The sequence below is a fragment of the Oculina patagonica genome, chromosome 11, assembly GCF_052425735.1.
Source record: "Oculina patagonica isolate OP01 chromosome 11, crgOcupat, whole genome shotgun sequence".
Classification (NCBI taxonomy): domain Eukaryota; kingdom Metazoa; phylum Cnidaria; class Anthozoa; order Scleractinia; family Oculinidae; genus Oculina; species Oculina patagonica.
The window spans coordinates 22,440,027-22,459,719 of NC_135768.1; the positions used below are offsets into that span (position 1 = coordinate 22,440,027).

Here is a 19,693-nt window from a genome sequence, read left to right on the forward strand (position 1 = left end):
TTTGTTTAAAACTTGGCAAGCAATGAGTAGATATGCTGTATTTTGTTCCTTTAGGTTGTAGGTGAAGCTCTTCTGTGGACATTACAAGACATGCTTGCGTCCGAGTGCACAAGTCAAGTCATACAGGCCTGGAAAGAGCTGTTTAACTTCATTACCAAAACCATGTTACGTGAAAATGGAGAAGCAACTATCAGTTAAATAATGTCGATTTTTATTTAATATGAATAGTTTTAAATACTTCATTTTATTCAAATTAAGTTCGTGCATTACTCTGTTTGGGAGGATTTTTAAGAAGCAGTGACGTAATTGCCAATGCAACGGATCACGGACCACCAATCACAGATCACGAATCGCGGTTTATTTTATCAACGGCGAGGGTTGTTGAGGGTTAGTTCTGGCTAAAAGAAAGTTACAGTATAATGATAAGGAAAACGAAAAAGAGCTATATTTAGTTTGTTCTCAATCGTTTGAGTCATCAACTGAAAAATTAAAAGGTTCCTTTGAATTTAAGGCAGCTGCCATTTCAAGCATCCCGTCTTCAGAGCGAATCCTTTCATGTCTGATGTCCTTTATGCCAGTAGTCACGTGACTCAGTTACAGTAAGATTTTCTCTTCACACTCGCGGGCATACTTATTTTTCAAAACGATACTATAAAATTCAGACAACATTGAGTTGCGCTGAGTTTCGTTTTATCAGTTTCCTGATTGTTTGTTAACTTTAGGTGAGAGGAGGACTGGGAGGAGTCAAATTTTGTGTGCAGCTGAATTTTCAATATTTTAATGGATTCGTCACTAATGTACGGTATATTACAATTACACAACTAACTATGTATATACAACTAATGTATATTACAATCAAAAAGCAAAAGGTAGCAAAAAAACAAAATAACAACAGAACTTTCGTTCCGCCTGACACCTAACTACCAATATTAATAGACATGTATTTATAATGTAAAGTCGATGGTCTTGGTGTAGTATAGTATAATGAAAATTGACCTTTCGGGCCTTTTAACCTAATTTTAGTAGTATCGACTCATTTATTGTACAGCATATTGTATATATAATAATTACTATAGATTTTATCTCATCATCCTGACTTATATAGTTTTATTTATTTATTTACTTATTATCATTATTTTTATTTTTATTTCTTTACTAATTTAGGTGGAATACCTGTAAACTAGCTGGTGTGACATTTCTGCAATGTCACACCTTATTGCTAAGTGTATATGACACATTAAACGACTATTGTATTGTATTGTATTGTATTGTACCGGCGAATCCGAGAATCGTCACAATAAATGGACTTCGTTGATCAGTATCAGTAGCATATCACCTAAAAGCGTGTAATTTTCTACTTACGACCTTGTGATAAAGCTGGGAATTATAAGGGGTCCCACCTGACCAATCAGAATCGCGATTTTTTTTTTAACATCCATGACAGCTAGTGCCGGCGAGACATTTTGAGGTTTTCCCTGACACTCGCCCGATGGTCGCGCGTACGATTAACTGATCCATTTTAGCAAGTAAATTCTGATTGGCTCCCCGCGTGATTTAAAAGTCCCCAGCTGTGCTTATACTCTTCTAGGTGATAACCTTCAGTCAATATAGATTACATCATTGCTACATCACGTGAATATGCTGATCTTTACTAATGAAAGATGGTTGGTCATTGCAAACATACGTTTTAATATGAAATATCTTATTAACCAAGCGCTAGGACCGTACAGGGATAATATCAGCTCTAGTTCTTAGTTGGAAATACGTATCGAGCGGACAGACGATCTTATAAAAGAGGCCGAGGATCAATTTTTTCTCTGACTGTACGGTACGCAGTTCCGCTTCAAAACAGAGCCGGAAGAAAAGGAAGTGCTTAAAGGAAAAAAGGAAGCTTCTAAGCTTCTTGTTAACGTGTAAAAACTCGGGAGGGGAAAACCTAGGCTCGCAATTTAACACAAAATGCATAAGTGAAACTTTTAAATCCCTTGACCTATTTCAAATTCGTTCTTAGAGTCCTCTCCTTCCCTTCTCTTGGACGAGAAAAAGAGGACCCTGGGAACAAGGTTGGACGAGGGTTGGACCTATATGACACAATGCATGAAGTATAACAAAATCTAAAATTTGATTTAAATTTATCACTCCATTGCTAAAAAGGTTATTTTCGTCAAAATCATAATAAAAATACTTTACTGACAGAGCAGAGTGCCTTGGTTCTAAAAACTATAAAAATATCTACCTAGTGCGTTTTACCACGCAAACTACGGTGTTTGGTCATATACCATAACAATTCGATTTATGAGCCCAGGGCGCTAATTACTCGGGCATATAAGCTCCGAATTAAGAATTCGGAATCATTTTTTCGCGATGGTCCTCCTAAAGATAGGCTCGATTCCAAGTACGTGACCCGGTCCAGCGCCGTCATGCAGTATTTGTTTACAGATCATCTGGTAACATTATATTTCGACAAGCAAACTGAAGGTCGCCTGAGGTTACATAACCATCGCCAAACTTGCAAAAGTACACGAAACGTTCTCTGCGTTTAAGATGTCTCGAGTAAAAGCTGTTTGTAGCTTCTTGTTTACTTTTGGTAGCTCAACGCATGGCGCTTATTGTTTGGATGAGAAAGAAGATAACACAACTCACTCGTCTAATCATTTTTTTTTTTTTTACGTTAATGTCCTGAATGTCACTTTCGCAATGGGGACAATTATTGGAAGGAGACGCTTATTAAACAAAACGGCACTCATGCGGAAGCGCTAATTAGAAAGAGGGAGCTAAATTAACTAATTAAGGTACATTTCTTTCAAAAAATTTTGTCCTTCCTTTGAACTAACAGTTTCAAACCATTTCTGAGCCCGCGGCATGGAAAGTACTTTATGAAAGGAAAACGAACCATACATGAACCAGAGTTGTTCTTTAGCCGGGACTTTTGGATCAACCACTAAATCCATGTTTAGCTGAAAAAACAAGATAATATCAAAGGAAATTAAAATCCATTAAAAACATTATAGGAGCATACATTGACGGTTATAAGCGCTCGAGTCCTTGCGAAACACGGCCCACTTTTATATGCTGTATGCTCAGGGAAAATGCAGCCGTTTGCCGTTCTAAAACAAAAAAAAAAGAACGACTGTTCGACGTGTCCATTGATTGGTCCAGTAATCTTTCCATTGCCCGAATGTGTTTTCGCGCCCTCGATATGAAATAATTTGATAGCTTAAGCAATTTAGATATTTTAGCCAGTGTGTTCAATTAGAGTACACTCTTCATCTATTAAAAATGTACCTCAGGCGGTGTTCAATGTACGCAGGATGAAAATACATGGATAGATGATAACTTTTGCATCAAAGGATGGGATCTTTAGCAGTGATTATAGATTAGCCGGTGAGCAGTGATCAGCGATACAGTTTTTACGTTACTGGCAGTTTGCCATCTGTCAGCCAGACAGACAGTAACGGTTTCTAATTTAACAAACCGTACCTTTTCATTATTCGTGTTCTATCATGTTCTATGCCATTCAACTGCAAAATCTGAAAACCTATCCAGTCTTTTCACAATCTAAGCCATCACTGAGGTTGCCTATTTACCGAGTTGGATTTTCGTGTTGGATTTTCCAGTTGGGTTTTTTGACGAAGTTTCGGGTTTTCTTGCGGTTAGCTCGATCCACTCCATTGTGCTTGCAGTTAGTTCCAATGCGGTTTGCTTGCGGCTAGCTTTAATTTGTTGTTTAGGGCGACACTATGTATCATGTATATGTTTTATGCTTACAGAATATATAATTAAAAAGTTTTCTCGGTCAGTAAAAAATTCAACACGAAAATCCAACTCGAAATCCAACTCAAAATCCACCATAAAAAGCCAACTCAAAATCCACCATAAAAAGCCAACTCGAAATCCAGCTCGAGATCCAACTCAAGATCCTAACTGAAAAGTTGGTCTGTCGCCATCCTGCAAATGTTATCTCGCTATCTTGTTTGTAAAATTAAGTTCTACATGTAACATCGCTAACAATTGTGCAGTGTTAAATTGCCAAGATAACTTACGTTGAATGAGTCAGTGGAATTTAATCCTCTTTCTTAAATCTTGGAAGAGACGATAAACTGTCTGTTATTCTTATATCTTTCCTTTTGACCCGACCAGACCTGTTTAACTCTTCCATCATTGATATCAGGTCTAGCGTACGCCAGCGCTTGTTAAGAATCTCCAGCATCAAAGTCAAGTCGGTCCGGGAAATTACCATTAGAGTTTCTGGCAGTTTGTTTTGTGTCCACATGAGACTGGATTCCTGCTGAACAACAAACTTAACTTTGTCTGGTATTCCGGTCACCAGCTTATCCAATACATCTTTCGATAACGTTGTCCACATTCTCTTTACGGTGTAAGACAAGTCAGGCCACGACACAAGGTCCGAGAATACAAAAACAGCAAATAATGAAAGGTTTCCTAAAATAGAAGCGTCATAAAAGACAGAACGTCAGTTTTAGGATGTATAATGTGGCGACAAGGAATGTGAAAACTTATTCAGAGAAATTTTGTGTTCTCTTTACGACCACTAACTAGATATATTGAAATGCAAGCACGGAGACCAATCTTTCTACTTTTTTTAGCTTTCTTCGCAGGATAAATTACAAGGGAAGCATGTACATCTTAAACACATGTCATAAAACTCGCGGATAGCACTACCATGCCGTGTAACGCTGTTATGAGAAATTGCCGGCTCGGTGCCAAAGGATCTGCCGGTTACGTCAAGTATCGCTATTAACATAACGTTTTGCTTAGACAGACGACAATATAACGCCTTGTTATCCAACTCCAATCAGTAGAATGCAAATATAACAAGTGAAACGAGTTATATGTAGGCCTCCGTTCTAAAGCAAGACCGTTCTCGGTGAGCTAAAGTTCTCTTCATCTCACAATAAAGTTTTCCGAAATTACCTAGAACTGTTAAGCCGATATAAAAATAATGATGGAAAATGAAAACGTCAACGAAAACAACTAACCTTTATTTTATTTAGAAAGTTATTAAACTAAAAGAGCTTAAAGCTATGTGTTCAACCACCATTCATGGATTTCATGGATAAATTAATAAATAAACAAACAAACAAAAAAAAAAACAAATAAATAAACTCGCTGATAGAACGTGATCGCGCGTGCGTTGTTCTGTAAAGGGACAATTTTTCATTATTTTTGACTTAAAAGTACATAACATTTGAGGTTTTGGACTGCAATCCTTTAGAATTTCTACTAAAACAATAAGACTACTCACCCTCGTTTTATATGAGCGATGGTCAACTCGGCTGTGCCTTGTTGACTATCCGCCCATAGAAATCTGGAGCGTACAGTATAGTTGTTAAAGTGTATATCAAACGGTTTTTTTTATTTGCCTGATCGAATGTACGTGGAATGCTGATGGGAACATCGAAAAAAGAAATACCGAAATCTCTTTTTTTCACCGCGTTTTCGCGCTCTGAAATGGTGAAATTTCACTTCCGGTTGGGTCCAAAACCGCGCACATTGGGGAGCTGGGTCTATTCTGCTTTTGACGTCACGGCCGATCTAGACCCAGCTCCCCACGGTGCGCCGTGACGTCAAACAAGAATGCGCTCAGTGATACACTCAATAACCAAACAAACCAAACATGGAATTTTAAAGCTGCGACGGCATAGATTTAAAATCGCTAAAAACACAACAACACGTGCGCTACTTCTAAATTCGTTTTGAGCCTAATACGTCAAGATTAAATACCGCCTTTTCATTTTACTTACCTGTACATTTGCTGATATGATATATGATAGCTTTATTTTCACACGCTGTTTCCATGGGCTTTTCTAAAGAAACTATTATTACACTAGTATCCCTCTAGACTTCAGATCATTTATAAACTTCCAAGCCTTTAGCTTTTTTTTCGGTTTTCCGGCAACCAAGCCGCAATCTTCCCTGTTCAGTTTGTTTGGTTCTTGAGTGTATCACTTGTTTGACGTCACGGCGCCCAGTGGGGAGCTGGATCCAGACCGGCCATGACTTCAAAAGCAGAATAGACCCAGCTCCCCACTGTGCGCGGTTTTGGACCCAACCGGAAGTGAAAATATTGCGTGTTTTAGGTCAAAAACGCGGTGAAAAAAACGAGATTTCGAATTTCTTTTTTCGATGTTCGCATCAGCATACCACGTAGATTTGATCAGGCAAAAAAAAAAATCTGACATATACACTTTAAATAAAAAACGTAAAAATCCAACTGTTAAGTGTAGTACACTGAATAAGCTCGTTTTACAGGACATCACGGCGACCATATTGGTGTTTCCAAACAATGAAAATTATTCTTATGCAAACAACTTCTACTGTTTGGAACACCGATGGCTACCGCGAAAAAGATCTATATTAGCGTTAGTCAAGTTTTGAAGTAAATTGTACAAAACACTTTAATAAAGGTAATTAAGGATATTTTTTTCTTATTATCACTAACCTTGATTGTGTATCCAACTGTCAATGACCGATGACGCAGCCAACTTGGCCTCATCTATCTCCTTACATACCTCCGGTTCTATCTTTTGGATCTCACCCTGTAGTGTTTGCGTCTCTGATCGCGTCTCCCTACCAAATTTCTTCTTGTCGTCAACAAGCCTTCTTTGCCTGTCAATTACTTTTATCTCCTTTTGCAGGTTAAGTAGCTCTCCTAATTTTCTGCATTGAATTGTAGTTACCTCGCTCTTGGAGTTAAGATCTTTAAAAAAAGAATCAATCCCTTTTGTGCCACGACTCCCGACACGAGCATCAATAATCAAAACAGCAGCATTGCTATGATACGTTGTGGGACGCTCAGCAGTTCTCCTCAATTTTTCTATCTCGTGTAAAGGGAGAGCGGCCCGCAGCGATCTTGCGGGGTGCGATTTCCTTGGTTTCTCCAGCAAATCCACGAGGTCATACAACTGTAATGCCTCAAACACTTCTTTCATTAGCTTCACAGGAGTGTCCGGAAAGTATTTGACAAGATTAACCAATGTGAGCCCACCGAATTTTTGTTTGATTCCGATTCCAAATGACTGATATAAATGTTTTATAGCAACATTGTCAACCATTAGCCTTATTGACAGTTCCCTGATGACTTCTATACTGAGATCCTTTAAGCGAAGTGCATAGAGGTCATCTGAAAACAAGAATAAAAAACAACAAAAATGAGATAATAGTCAGTTAATGTATAATATAGCTGTGTAATAAGAAAAAGTCGGTTTTGAGGTTAACTTTCTTTTAACTCCTGCAATCCCTACAACCCCTGAAAAAGGTACCCCTTTCGGGCGCAGCCTTTCCGTATAGTCTACCATAGGGAGGCTCCCCCCGGGTCCGTATAGAAATACCAAGGGTTAATATTCTCCCATTACGGACACGAGCAACCTTGGTTAATTAGACAGTTATTGCTCAACTGAAAAATATTTTTATAGATATAAGTGGAAAGCAAAAGAGATGAAAAGAACGGGATACAGTGGAACCCCGATATAACGATATGTCAAGGGAGCAGTAGAACTATATCGGGGTATCGTTATATCGAAACTCCCGATATAACGAGATGGCCGTAAAATAACCGAAAATATCGTTATATCGGGGTCAAGCTAACATGTACTTCGATGTACTTCTTTACTGGATAACGAGGCTTAAAACACAGTATCAAAATTGTATATCATCATACAAAGCTGTTGTCAAAAACGTTAGAGATTACTCGATGACAGTAAATTTATTGTATTAAATTAAGGGTTTTGCTTAAATTTTGACTGTGTTCTGTTAATATCGTTATATCGGGGAAGATTTTACGTTCGGTTCGCTAAATTCTCATCGTTATATCGGGGATATCGTTATATCGAAGATCGTTATATCGGGGTTCTGTCCCATACATTTTACTGTAACTTTTGCCGGGACATAGAATATTCATCGTTATATCGGGAATATCGTTATATCGAAGATCGTTATATCGGGGTTCTGTCCCATACATTTTACTGTAACTTTTGCCGGGATATAGAATATTCATCGTTATATCGGGAATATCGTTATATCGAAGATCGTTATATCGGGGTTCCACTGTACTGACCGAGGAACCACCGGACGGATGTTTTGGTTGGAAAAGAATTCCCTAACGTTGTTTTACAAACCAATAGAAAGTTCGAGTGTTTCTTATGCGACTAGCTTATTGTTTCTCTTTTGTAATCCATTACAATGCACGTATCCGCGCGGGATTATATGACATAACACCCGGTCCAGTAAGAGCTAAAACAAAATTAGTACCAACAGGATGCGATGTTAGACGCTGTGTTTTCTTTACGTTTGGGTTACTCAAGTTCATGTTTATTAATTATAGTAATTTATGAATTATGTAACAATTTAGAGCCCTGTCATGACTCCGATCGAATCACATAGATATCAGTATTGTTCGAGAATGCAAAATTGCATCACCAGTGTATGAAGTTGTTGTATTGACTATAATAAAGTGATGGCATAATTATAACGAAATATGCATTCAGTTTGTCTTCATTTTTAGAAACGAATTTTGTGTTGTGAATTGAAGGAACATTGGAATAAAAGCTTGCAAATGACAACACTTAGTGAACGTGATGGAAACAAAATTAAAAAAAATTAAGGGGGAGATCTGCGATCTGCGCTGTGACACCTGCAATGAAGGTATCTCATTGGTTTATTATAGTTACTGGCCCTCAGATTACTTAAGTCGTGTAATAATAATGTCGAATATTGTCCAAATAACTTGTTGATAGTTACCAGAGATGTCTTCCATTCCAATATCAGATGGTGCACCATGTGTTCTTATCCCGCTATCACTCGTCTCTGTCGTCATACTCTGCGTCTCATCACGGATGTTCTGTAGGTAACTCTGAACGAACGCGTATTTCTCGGAATCAACATATCTCGCTTCATCTCCAACAGATATTTCCTGGGCTCCCTTACCCCCTGTAATCTCCTCGTCTCTTGCTTTGTAATACAAATCTGAATCAGAATGTCTTCGACGGCTTGTTCCAGGTCTTTCAAGCTTTTCCGTTTCTTGAGCTGTGAAAGGTAACGTGCATCAACAATGTTAAAGATCGTAGCCAAACTGAATCACTCGTAGAGACAACCATTTAAAGTTGTTTTAATCTCTAACTTTTTTGTGACCGCGATAAAAGTCCCCCCCCCCTCCCTAAAAAAGGCTCGTCGCGAAGATCATACGTTTTCAATCATCTGTAATAAACATTCCAAAAGGATAGATCGGAGAGCCTTAATACGGTACAATTTTTTAGTTCCAAAAGCGATGGTGGGCTTTAAATTTAAAGAGGACATCATTATTCCTGAACTGCAGCCGCTTTAGTAGCGTTGTTTTTCAACGCTTTTCACGTTACAAGCCATGCACATTTCTGTTTCCGTGCAGAATTATTAGAAACATACTGATAAATAAAACGTTAAGCTCTTACAATCCCTACCATTTACTTCCTCCTGCCAGTCCAATCTCCTCAGTGCATTTTTCGCTTCCGCAATCTCGGCTTTTAGCTTCTTGTTTTCCTCTTCTAAAGCTTGCAGTCTTTGGCTGTAAAAATTCAACTTGTTTTCTGCATGTTTTAGTTTCATCAAAGTTACGTCATCTTCATTTGTTTTGAAGCAAAGAAAAGAGTCGGAGTTCCTTCGACGTCTTCCTGCAAGTGTTTCTTCGTCTTTGATATCAGACACTGAAAGAAATTCAATGAAAAAAATAATGATGAATTTCTCCTGAATTTTGCATGACCACCGTCTCAGGTTAATCTGCCTTAACTATACAGATAAATCTGTAAATAAATTTGAGAATCACGAATACTTGACACGGAAAATAAGAATGTAAAATACATATTAAGCCCCTACGCCAGCTTATAAATTTTACGATTATATTATTTTGTTCCAATTGCACGGAATATAGACAACTTCAGAGGAGATGTTTCGGATGAGGTTTCTGTCTCGCTTGCATTCCTCGCGTTTCATTTAACTCACACCATGAACACTGCGCAACAAATCTTGCCGCCTTTTTATACACCCCTTTTTTAAATCAAACTTAAACGTCCACAACACCCAGTCGATTTACAATTTAAGAAATTCAAAAGATCGATCAATTGCTCGTTTAAGAATTTACGCAAAATGCTACCAGCGACCGAAAACAAAATTTACTGTTCAACTATCGATACAATTTGGGATGAGACTCAGATCGCGCACGCGCAGTGCAGGGTGCCTTGGGGGCGGACAATCACGTGGAAACCAAACTTTTTCGGCTGGATGGGTTTACCATGATTTTGAAGAAGCATTAGACCAAGATAAGCCTCCTTATACTCCTGTTCGTCGATAAACACAGACACCTCAACGTCTTTACCATTCGCCAGCTCTTTGACTTCTTCAGTGACAAGGAATTCTTGAAGGCGACTCTGCAATGTTCCACTTTTGTAGATGTCCCATAACTCCTTCAAAGCTGAGGATGTCTCTGCTTGCACAGTGAAGCACAGGGATCCCTCACTGATCTCAACCAGTTTAGTATATGAGACCAAAACCACTTTGTTAAAGACTTCCACGAATTCGTCAAGACTGGAGCAGCTACGTAGAGCCATTCCACTGGAAACCACCAGAAGACCTCCAGCGATCGTACGTATGTTACAAACCATCTTAATGGCTGTTGAAACAAGACAATAGGTAAGTGTTGCTGAACGTAATGCTTTGATAATTAATTCTGTGGTACGTTTGAGCACTTAAAGTAAAACGGGAATTCCCTTTTGAGTACAAGGGTGAATGAATAATTATCTGAAAGATTGGAAAACCAGAGGGGGTTTAGAGAATCAAAGGCACCATGATATTAAGGGAAGGTAGGTAAGTTGAAGTCTGTGTCAAGCCAAGTGGCCCATACCACTGCAGCTTATCCCAATTTCTGTAGCATTAAGTGACTGGGAGTATTTCTACCCTCTTGGATGGGATGCTAGTCCATCGCAGGGGTTACCTTCCTCCAAGCATTATTTCTACATTTCTACACCTGGGTGGAGAGGGGGCACTATGAGAGTAAAGTGTCTTGTCCAAGAACACAACACAAATGATCCAGGTCAGGGCTCAAACCCAGACCCCTAAATCCGCAGTCCAGTCCAGTTACCCAGGGGGGTACTCAAAGTATACATGACAGGGGGGGAGTGGCCGACGTATATTTTTATGAGTTAGAAATTTACATGCTTGGTATTTTTGGGGGTCTGTCTGTTTCTTTAGGGCTTAAAAATGATATGCGTATTTTTTGAGTCTTATATCTGGGCGAACTTTTCGTTTCGGGTTTTCATTGTAATCAGTGGATCAGAAAAATATTCATTTGCACTTTTTTTCAGCGACGTGCATTAGAAAGTTCTGCTTAATTGAATAAATTAGTATTGAAGTATTTAAGTCTGGGTTGGAAATTTTGATGCCAGGTATTTTTTGGGGTCTAAAATTTTAGGCTTGTGCATTATTTTGGTTTTGCAATATGAAGCTCTGTTGGACCCCCCCCTCCCCCGTCATGTATACTTCAAGTACCCCCCCAGTGCAGTTACCATTAGGCCACTGTGTTTCCTAGGGTAAGGGGAGCCCAAAGTTACATTAGTTATACTCATAGGATGTGGAGAGGGCCTATATACAATATTCCAAATACATGTATCTGTGTTATTTTAGGACAAATTGGCATTTGTGCAAAGGGGGGACAAAGTTGTGTGCACTTTCTGACTGTTCAAGGGTTACATGTAGCTGGTGATAACTTAATTACTTAGCTAACATTCACTATATAAAGCTCATTCCCCCTTTTCCTGGTAATTATTGCACTGTTCTTGAGGGAATGAGGAACCACATGAGGTACACACACACAGACAGAAAACATTTTAACATTGATAGGGCATTGTTAAGTAAGCTAATTTTGGGGCAATTGGACCAGTCATTTGTCAATATGTTTATACTTTAAAAAAGGTAAGGTAAAGTCTGTGTCTGAGCCAAGTGGCCCATACAGCCGGAACTTATCCCGGTTTCCGTAGCATTAAGCAACTAGGAGTATTGCTAGACATCGCAGAGTTTTTTACTCCCCCAGCAGTAGAGAAATTCACCAGTACCCCTTTATACACCTAGGTGGAGAAAGGCACTGTGAGAGTGCCTTTGTCTTGCCCAGGCACCGCCCCGGGCAGGGCTCGAACCCGGGCTGTTTGACACGGAGTCGAGTGCGCTAACCATTAGGCCACTGCACCTTTCATGTGTTTATACTTTAGCCAGAGTTGAATATTTACAGAGAAGTTTCCCTTTGCATAACTAGAAATGGACGAGGTGGTTGTCAACCAAACTTTTTTGATCCCCCCTCCCCCATCAGTGATGCAAAAAAAAAATATTTGGCCTTCATTTACAGGCAGCCACCCTCCCCATAAATAATTACCACTCCCTTAATTCTATGGAAATTGCTTATCTGCAGGTGTTTACGGTAATATGAATTTTTGTTCAAAAGAATTTTATATTGTATACATTTGTTATTGTCTTTACAAGTGTACCAAGATTTCAGTTCTTGAGCTTTTGGCCACTTCAATGACTTGATCCCATCAGTGGCCTTGTTTATCAGTAAATGGCCGCACCGAGCAACAGCAATTTACTCCCAAGGTAATGGGTTTGAATCACAACAAGGTCAAAAAAGTTTTTGGTCTCATTTTTCATAGTAATTGGGACTCACAGAAGGAAATTCACAGCGTTATTTTCTCAGTGCTAAAATTACTACACAGTTTTAAGATTCTGTTATTTACAGTTTGAGTAGCTAGTGTTAGTGCTGTGCGGCTGAACATTGCATTGCACCTGCAGCCTTCAAGTCTAATAAAAAGCTGTATTTCCTTAACTGTTGAGTAGCCATCTAAAAAAATTTAATCATTTTTTTTTTTTTAATTAAGTCATAAAAGGGGGCAACCAAGCTCATTTCTAAGCTGTAATGACAGGCTAATTGTCAACCGTAGTTAATTGTCATGGTGATGCTTAAAATGTTTGGTCCCATGATTATTTATCATATTTCATTTGATCAACGGTATTAACTTCAAACTGCTACAGTACAAAGTCAAAATTTATTCAAACTATCCCTCAAGGCTGTCTGCAATGTCAGGTTTATGCCGATGGTACTAAATGGAATGCAGGTACAGGTTGATTGTGGGAGTACAGTGCACTGGACTCAAGAGCGGTGCCTCTCTAGCCCCAGGTGTATAAATGGGTACCAGTGAAACTATTGCTGTGGGGTAACCCTGTGATGTACTAGCATCCCATCCAGGGGGCAGCAGAAATACTCCTAGTTGTTTCACGGCATGGAAACCAGGATACCTACTCAACCAGGATATAACCAAAAATAAAAGATCATATTTGGTTAAATAAAATAATATTTCAGTTGACATGTTTATGCAGCCTGTTACGTTGCCTCCAAAAACACCAGGGTTGCATGTGGTTTGTTTAAATCTATTTTCTGTCTAACTCACCTCCTTTTATAGATGTTGCCGCCCGCTTCAACGATGAAACGATACCAACTGATTGGGCTGAAATAAAAGCAGTAGTAATATATAAATCCCTCGGGGGTAAAAACCACACATCGTAACGTAAAATACGGGTTCTAAAGGGACAAGCACGGAAACTTAGTTAAAGATCACAGAATGACCAAGTAAGGAAACAGTTAAATTGAAGTTACCAGATTAGTTCAATCGTTTTGTGTATTATAAATAACTGACTTCCGGCATCACAAATTTGCATGTAAGCTTATGTAACCTAGCGTTATACTAAAACATCAAATTCAATTGGAATACCTTTTCTTTTGATCTCAAACTTCTCCACCTTCTTAAGCAGCGGTCGTTTCTTCATCTCTGATAATATCTCTTTCAGAGTGTCTAAACGATCAATTCCAAGGGAATTGTGTTTCTCTAGTTGTTTAAATAACGCGAGTACATCTCGAATGTTCTCTTCACTGCCTTTCGCTATCTTATTTCTGCACATAAAAACCAATCTTGGCAGTTGGTTTCCGTCAAGTTTCTCACTGATCTCGAAAAGAAGATTATTATACTCGATTTCTGACATCTTAGCTGAAGGAAGACGTCCTTAGTGCAAGAAAACAGCGTTTAACTCTGCATTGCAATCCAACATGGCGGACACGGCCAAGAGGGAAAAACATTGCGTGACAACAAGTCAGCCCGCACCCACAAAACGTCACGCGACCTATAAAGGAGGGTGTTTAACCTTTGCTGAACGAGGTTTACTCTTATCGTTAATATCTATTTTGAAACGGAAAATTATCTAAATAGATTTCGTGTCGTTTTCCCTTCGTCATTAAAGAGTAGCTAAGACAGGTTTGTTGCAGGCCTCTAACACAAATTGCGGCCATACGTGAGCATTGAAGGCCAACTAATTGCATTTAGGCAAGGTCACGCAAACGCAAAAAACGTATAACGCAGCTCAGTTGGTAGAGCGCCGCAATATACCATCATCGCTGGTTACGACGAGAAAAAAAAAAATACCCCCGATACATGATTTTTTAACCAAAGGCCAGTTGTAAATGCATTTATTGTCTGTCATAGGGTTTCAAGGGCTTCTGTAGGTGGGATTCACAGCCACCTTAAACTTATGAAAAAATAACGTAGGTCCGAATCCTGCCTACAGATTTTTTTAAAAATTGGCAAAAATGTTCCTTTTGCCGGTTATAAAAAAGGCCGCAGAAAAAGATGGTGGTGGGGGTGGGGGTGGAGGCGCGGTGGCCTAATGGTTAGTGCGCCGGACTCCGGATCGAGCATTCCGGGTTCGAGCCCCGGCCGGGGTCACTTGTGTTGTGTTCTTGGGCAAGACACTTTACTCTCATAGTGCCTCTCTCCACCCAGGTGTATAAATGGGTACCGGCGACATAATGCTGAGGGGAACCCTGCAATGGACTAGCATCCCATTCAGGGGGGAGTAGAAATATTCCTAGCTGCTAAATGCTACGGAAACCAGGTTAAGCTCCGGCAGTGTGGACCGCTTGACTCGTGGCTTCTTCTTTTTTTTTAAGGTGGGGGTACATGTGAATTTGAGTGAAATTTTAGGAGGTTTAAGGTCATTGCCCCGAAATAAAACTGAACATAGATTTTTAATCAAACTTCGCCTACTGGTTTATTACTTCAAGGGAACTTAAATTTTGAAATAAAAAAGGGGGGTCACCAGATTCGTTTAGGAGCAGGAAGACCATGTATATTCCATATAATTCCTTTATAATTCCTCTGCGAGTACTGGCAAAGTACACTTTTTTAGCGATAATTTATTTTTCAAACACATGAATTGATCTGTTTTCATTTTACAGAAAGAATTTGATCGCTACACCCAAAATATGAGAAAAAATTGATAGGTCACCAGGCTCGTTTAGGAGAAAATGACAATTTACTTCTCTCGCGGACTAAGCCGCATAGAAAAAAGCCGCCATTTTGTTGATGTGCTCGCGCGCGCGCGCTAATTACGCGTAAAATTCTGCGCAGTAAGGATGCGCAATGCAAAACAGGGCAATGACCTTAAAGAATAGAAAATAGAAAGAAAATTGTTTTTGGAACACCACCAAACAGTTGACCCCCACGCAAGAGCACTCCAGGTTGTCTGGGGACTGTTTTGGTGTCACTCTACTAATTATAAACTTCAAATTCTAATGTTAAAATCACACCTAATCTTCAATATTTTTTTATTTCTCTAAATTTTACAAATCTTTTGCGAAAAACTTTCTCCTCCCAAAAATCCTCAAAGTTTACCAAAAAATTCTCAAAACACCTCAGAACATAGATTTGTGAAATGAGCAGAGAGTTTTTGGATTGCTTGAAACGCCAACGAGATATTCGGCGCATTAAACCAACATTAAATAGGGTCAGCCAGGGGGGTAAGTGGTATACCAGTATACCTGAAAAGCATGTACCCAGTATACCCAAAATTACCCCTCAAAATTATGCAAAATACCAAAATTTGGAATGACACAGTATACTTTATACCCATAAAAGGCCCAATTTTTGGTAAAAATACATTATACCCAGTTTAAAATGCCCCTGTATACCATATACCTAAAAACCCTGACTGACCCTGATTAAACGGTGTAAAAACGGCTTTCACATGAACCTCCGCCTTAAAAAAGTCTGCTGAAGGTAGGAGGTCTGAGACCGAATAAATTATTCAAATTCTGTGCGTCCTTTTTTGGCAATTCCTGAGTGAGCAGTGCTCATTTCCCCCACGACATTAGCCGTGCATGTACATGTACTGTATGTTTGGACATTAATTCCAGGGAGAATTACTGTTACTTAGGCCTATTACCCCTCCTAGAGCCAGAGAGCATAGGCCACCTAGGTAGTCCTCCAGAATCCCAGGGATGGGGAATGCGAAATTTTAGATCATTTAAAACACCAAGCAAATTTTGTTTTTTCATCCCGCATAAGTTTGCAAGGGCGGCAATGAAAAATTCCGAAAGCCATGCGAATTATGTGGAACATATCAGGTGTTTTAAAAGTGTTTGAGAAAGAAGTAAGTCTCCGAAATGATGTGGTCATTTGTGTATTACAGCAGTCTGACACAATAAACATTTAACTTAAAAAACACTTGTAATTGTCGCATTTGCATTTATAAATATAGTAAACCTTTCCGTCCGATTAGACAGCGGCTAATTTCAACTTTCGAAATCGGCGTTGCTTCTTTTATATCTCAACTCTCTAGAAAAAGACATGAAATTTTCACCGTATGATATGCAGACGTTTACATTTTCTCCCTAATGCGTTTGTAAAATAAAAGTTGTAGATTCGTTAGTAAGAGCAGGAATCATGATCAGTGAGGTTTGGATACATTCGGAATCTGATAAGAGGAAATTGCACGATAGCCGACCCTGACTGAATTGTATACTGATGTAATATGTTCTTTTTAAAGGAGATCATCTAATTAGCCATTAGTGTGAGTCGGTTTGAATATATACACTCAATAAACTCAACAAACCCCTGCTTATAACGACAATAATTATCATAATGATTGTCTTATTCGGGATTAAAAATATCGAAAAGGCTTCCGCCATCAAGAGGCAGTAATTATTTTGTTTGGATTTTCGATCGGATCATTACTTTTAGGATTTTATTCATTTCATGGCAAGCCTGATAATCGGCTGTCGCATCTGACAACATGTCCTGGCGAAAACCTGGCTAAGCCGGTGGTTCAGCCCCGCGTTAAATAAAGTTTTGCTAATGTCTTATTTTGCTTCCCGTTTCGATTTCTTTGAAATCAGATCAACCAGAAACTCTTACATCGACTTTCAACCGGGTAAAATTTGCATTAACCAAGTTCTTTCTTTGTGTCTTTCCTTCTTTACAAAAGCCACTGAATTGTATTTGTTAGAAGTAAACGGAAGCCGTGTTCGCAAAATATATTAATTATATATTCTGCTGCAATTGAATAAAGCAACGATACATTGTGAGAGCAAGGCACTTTCAACACGAAACGCAAATTAACTGCAAGCTACGTTCCTGCGTTTTTCAAAAGCGAGATGAATATTTCTAAGACTTCATCAGTCGGGAGTGAAAATAATTGTAAAAGCCGTTATGTCTTCAACAGTATTCCTTGGCGAAATTCTTTATCCGATTCATTTTATGGCTTGCTAGTCGGCGCAGCTGTGTTTAGCTTGGCGACTTGTTCTTTTACCATCCTTTTAAACGCAGTGGTTATGGTTGCCGTGAAGACCAAACGACGACTTCAAAGAAACGCCAACATTCTGCTGGCTTGTTTGGCGCTTACTGATCTGATGGTTGGGCTTGTTGTACAACCTCTTCACATAACCAAGACTATTTTCCTGTTACAAGGTAAAGAATTTCATGAACTTTGTGACATTGATTTGGCATTTACTGTCAGCTATCTCACATTCGTCGTCGCTACAGCGTGTCATTTGGTTTTAATCAGCGGAGAGCGATATCTTGCCATAAAACACACCTTCATTCACTTTGAAGTCATCACTAAAACTCGCCTCATGATTTCCTCTACCGTGGCGTGGATCGCAGCTCTTACTTTCTTCCCTATCGTTTCTTATTTACCAATCTATTTATTTGTTTCACAAGGAACAATCCTTTTCTTAATCGTCTTTTTCCAGATTCTCGTTTACAAGGAAGCCCACCGCCATGAAAAACAGATTCTTTCACAACAAGTTTCCTTAGAGGCCAGAGCAAAATTTAACCAAGAAAAGAAAGCCTTAAAACTAACCACAATAATATTAGTGGCAATTATTCTGTGTTTCACTTTACCATCAATTTTTGCCCTCATTACGCAAAAGCTTTTCAAAGAAAAATTTACACCTGAAGTGAAAGCTTTAGTTCTCCATCTAGGTCGTCTGCCTGTGATTTTAAACTCAGTTCTTAATCCAGTAATTTACTCAGTACGAAAGAGGGAGTTTCGAGTTGCTTTTATTGAGTTGCTTTTAAGAAAAACTTTTCAAGAAGCTGACGAATTTGATAAGAGACTGTTTGGATCGCCAAACAATGTTGTGAGACTGCAATTGCAACGTGGGCAAGAAGGCGAAGGGACAGAACGAAACGGCGCGGAAAGAAATGTGGCACAAGCTAACGTTAACCGTGAAGATAACCCTGAAGTTTTCGCTTCTGGCGCGAATTTGGATGAAAACAACACTGTCGCTAGACAGAACAAGCCTGGTTCCTCAAGTACACACAACATTGCATCTGAAAAGACACAAGAAGAGATAAGAAATTCCGATGACAGAAATGTGGCCAAAGCAATCGACAACCACGAAGATTATCCTGAAGTCTTTGCTTCTGGCGCGAATTTCGATGACAACAACACTGTTGCTAAAGAGAAGAAGCCTGGCTCCTCAAGTGTACACAACAGCATATCTGAATTTAAGACACAAGAAGATTATGGCTTGAGAGGAAATTCCGAGGACAATAATGTGGCCGAAGCAATCGACAACCATGAAGATTTTTCTGAAGTTCTCGCTTGTGGCGCGAATTTGGCTGACCACAACACTGTTGCCAGACAGTACAAGCCTGGCTCCTCAAGTTCACACAGCAGCACATCTGAAAAGACACAAGAAGATTATGGCAAGAGAAGAAATTCAGACCACGGTAAAAAGCAGCAGGAAGATGACCCTGAAGTCCTCGCTTCTTGCGCGAATTTGGATGACAATAACACTGTCTCAAGACAGAACAAGCCTGTCTCCTCAAATGCACACAACAGCACATCTAAAAAGACACAAAAAGATCACGGCACCTTTCATGGCGAGAGAAGAAATTCCAAAGACAGAAATGTGGCCCAAGCAATCGACAGCCATGAAGATAACCCTGAAGTTCTCGCTTCTGGTGCGAATTTGGATGACAACAACACTGTTGCTAAAGAGAACAAGCCTTGCTTCTCAAGTGCACACAACAGCACATCTGAGAAGACACAAGAAGATCATGACGAGAGAAGAAATTCAGACCACGGTAAAAAGCAGCAGGAACATGATCCTGAAGTTCTCGCCCCAGGGGTTAGTTTTGAAAGGGAAAGCACTGACCCCACCCCTAACGAGAGCTTATCCTCAAATGAAAGCATCAGAGACGAAGAAACACAGCTACAAATACGAGTGGACGAATTCGGCGAACCGTTGGACATTGAAACTGTGGAAGAACTCACATACGACACATATTTCTAATAACAGATACACTTTTGAATCAATCTCGCC

At 39.3% G+C, this 19,693-nt stretch overlaps 2 protein-coding genes across 2 annotated transcripts; one reads left to right on the top strand and one right to left on the bottom strand.

Annotated features, from left to right (window-relative positions):
* Window positions 1-692: 692 nt before the first annotated feature.
* On the bottom strand, window positions 693-14,244 carry LOC144630684 (uncharacterized). The gene is made up of 8 exons (XM_078489057.1): window positions 13,803-14,244; window positions 13,482-13,538; window positions 10,283-10,660; window positions 9,456-9,698; window positions 8,761-9,045; window positions 6,464-7,144; window positions 4,044-4,443; window positions 693-2,957 (listed from the first exon to the last, which is right to left on the bottom strand). The coding sequence occupies exons 1-7, from the start codon at window positions 14,068-14,070 to the stop codon at window positions 4,064-4,066; spliced, it is 2,292 nt and encodes a 763-aa protein (XP_078345183.1). The 5' UTR covers window positions 14,071-14,244; the 3' UTR covers window positions 693-2,957; window positions 4,044-4,063.
* A 3,271-nt stretch (window positions 14,245-17,515) lies between these two features.
* Window positions 17,516-19,663, top strand: LOC144629763 (uncharacterized). Its single transcript, XM_078487974.1, has one exon. The coding sequence runs from the start codon at window positions 17,516-17,518 to the stop codon at window positions 19,661-19,663; it is 2,148 nt and encodes a 715-aa protein (XP_078344100.1).
* Window positions 19,664-19,693: the final 30 nt, after the last annotated feature.

Bases quoted from the DNA above. Each gene is read 5' to 3' on its own strand.
- LOC144630684 (XM_078489057.1), bottom strand. From the start codon at position 14,070: ATGTCAGAAATCGAGTATAATAATCTTCTTTTCGAGATCAGTGAGAAA. The intron at 9,046-9,455 runs GTAGGGATTGTA...TACCTTTCACAG, and splicing joins CTGGCAGGAGGAAGTAAATG to CTCAAGAAACGGAAAAGCTT. The intron at 7,145-8,760 runs GTAACTATCAAC...TCTTGTTTTCAG, and splicing joins TGGAATGGAAGACATCTCTG to ATGACCTCTATGCACTTCGC.
- LOC144629763 (XM_078487974.1), top strand. From the start codon at position 17,516: ATGAATATTTCTAAGACTTCATCAGTCGGGAGTGAAAATAATTGTAAA.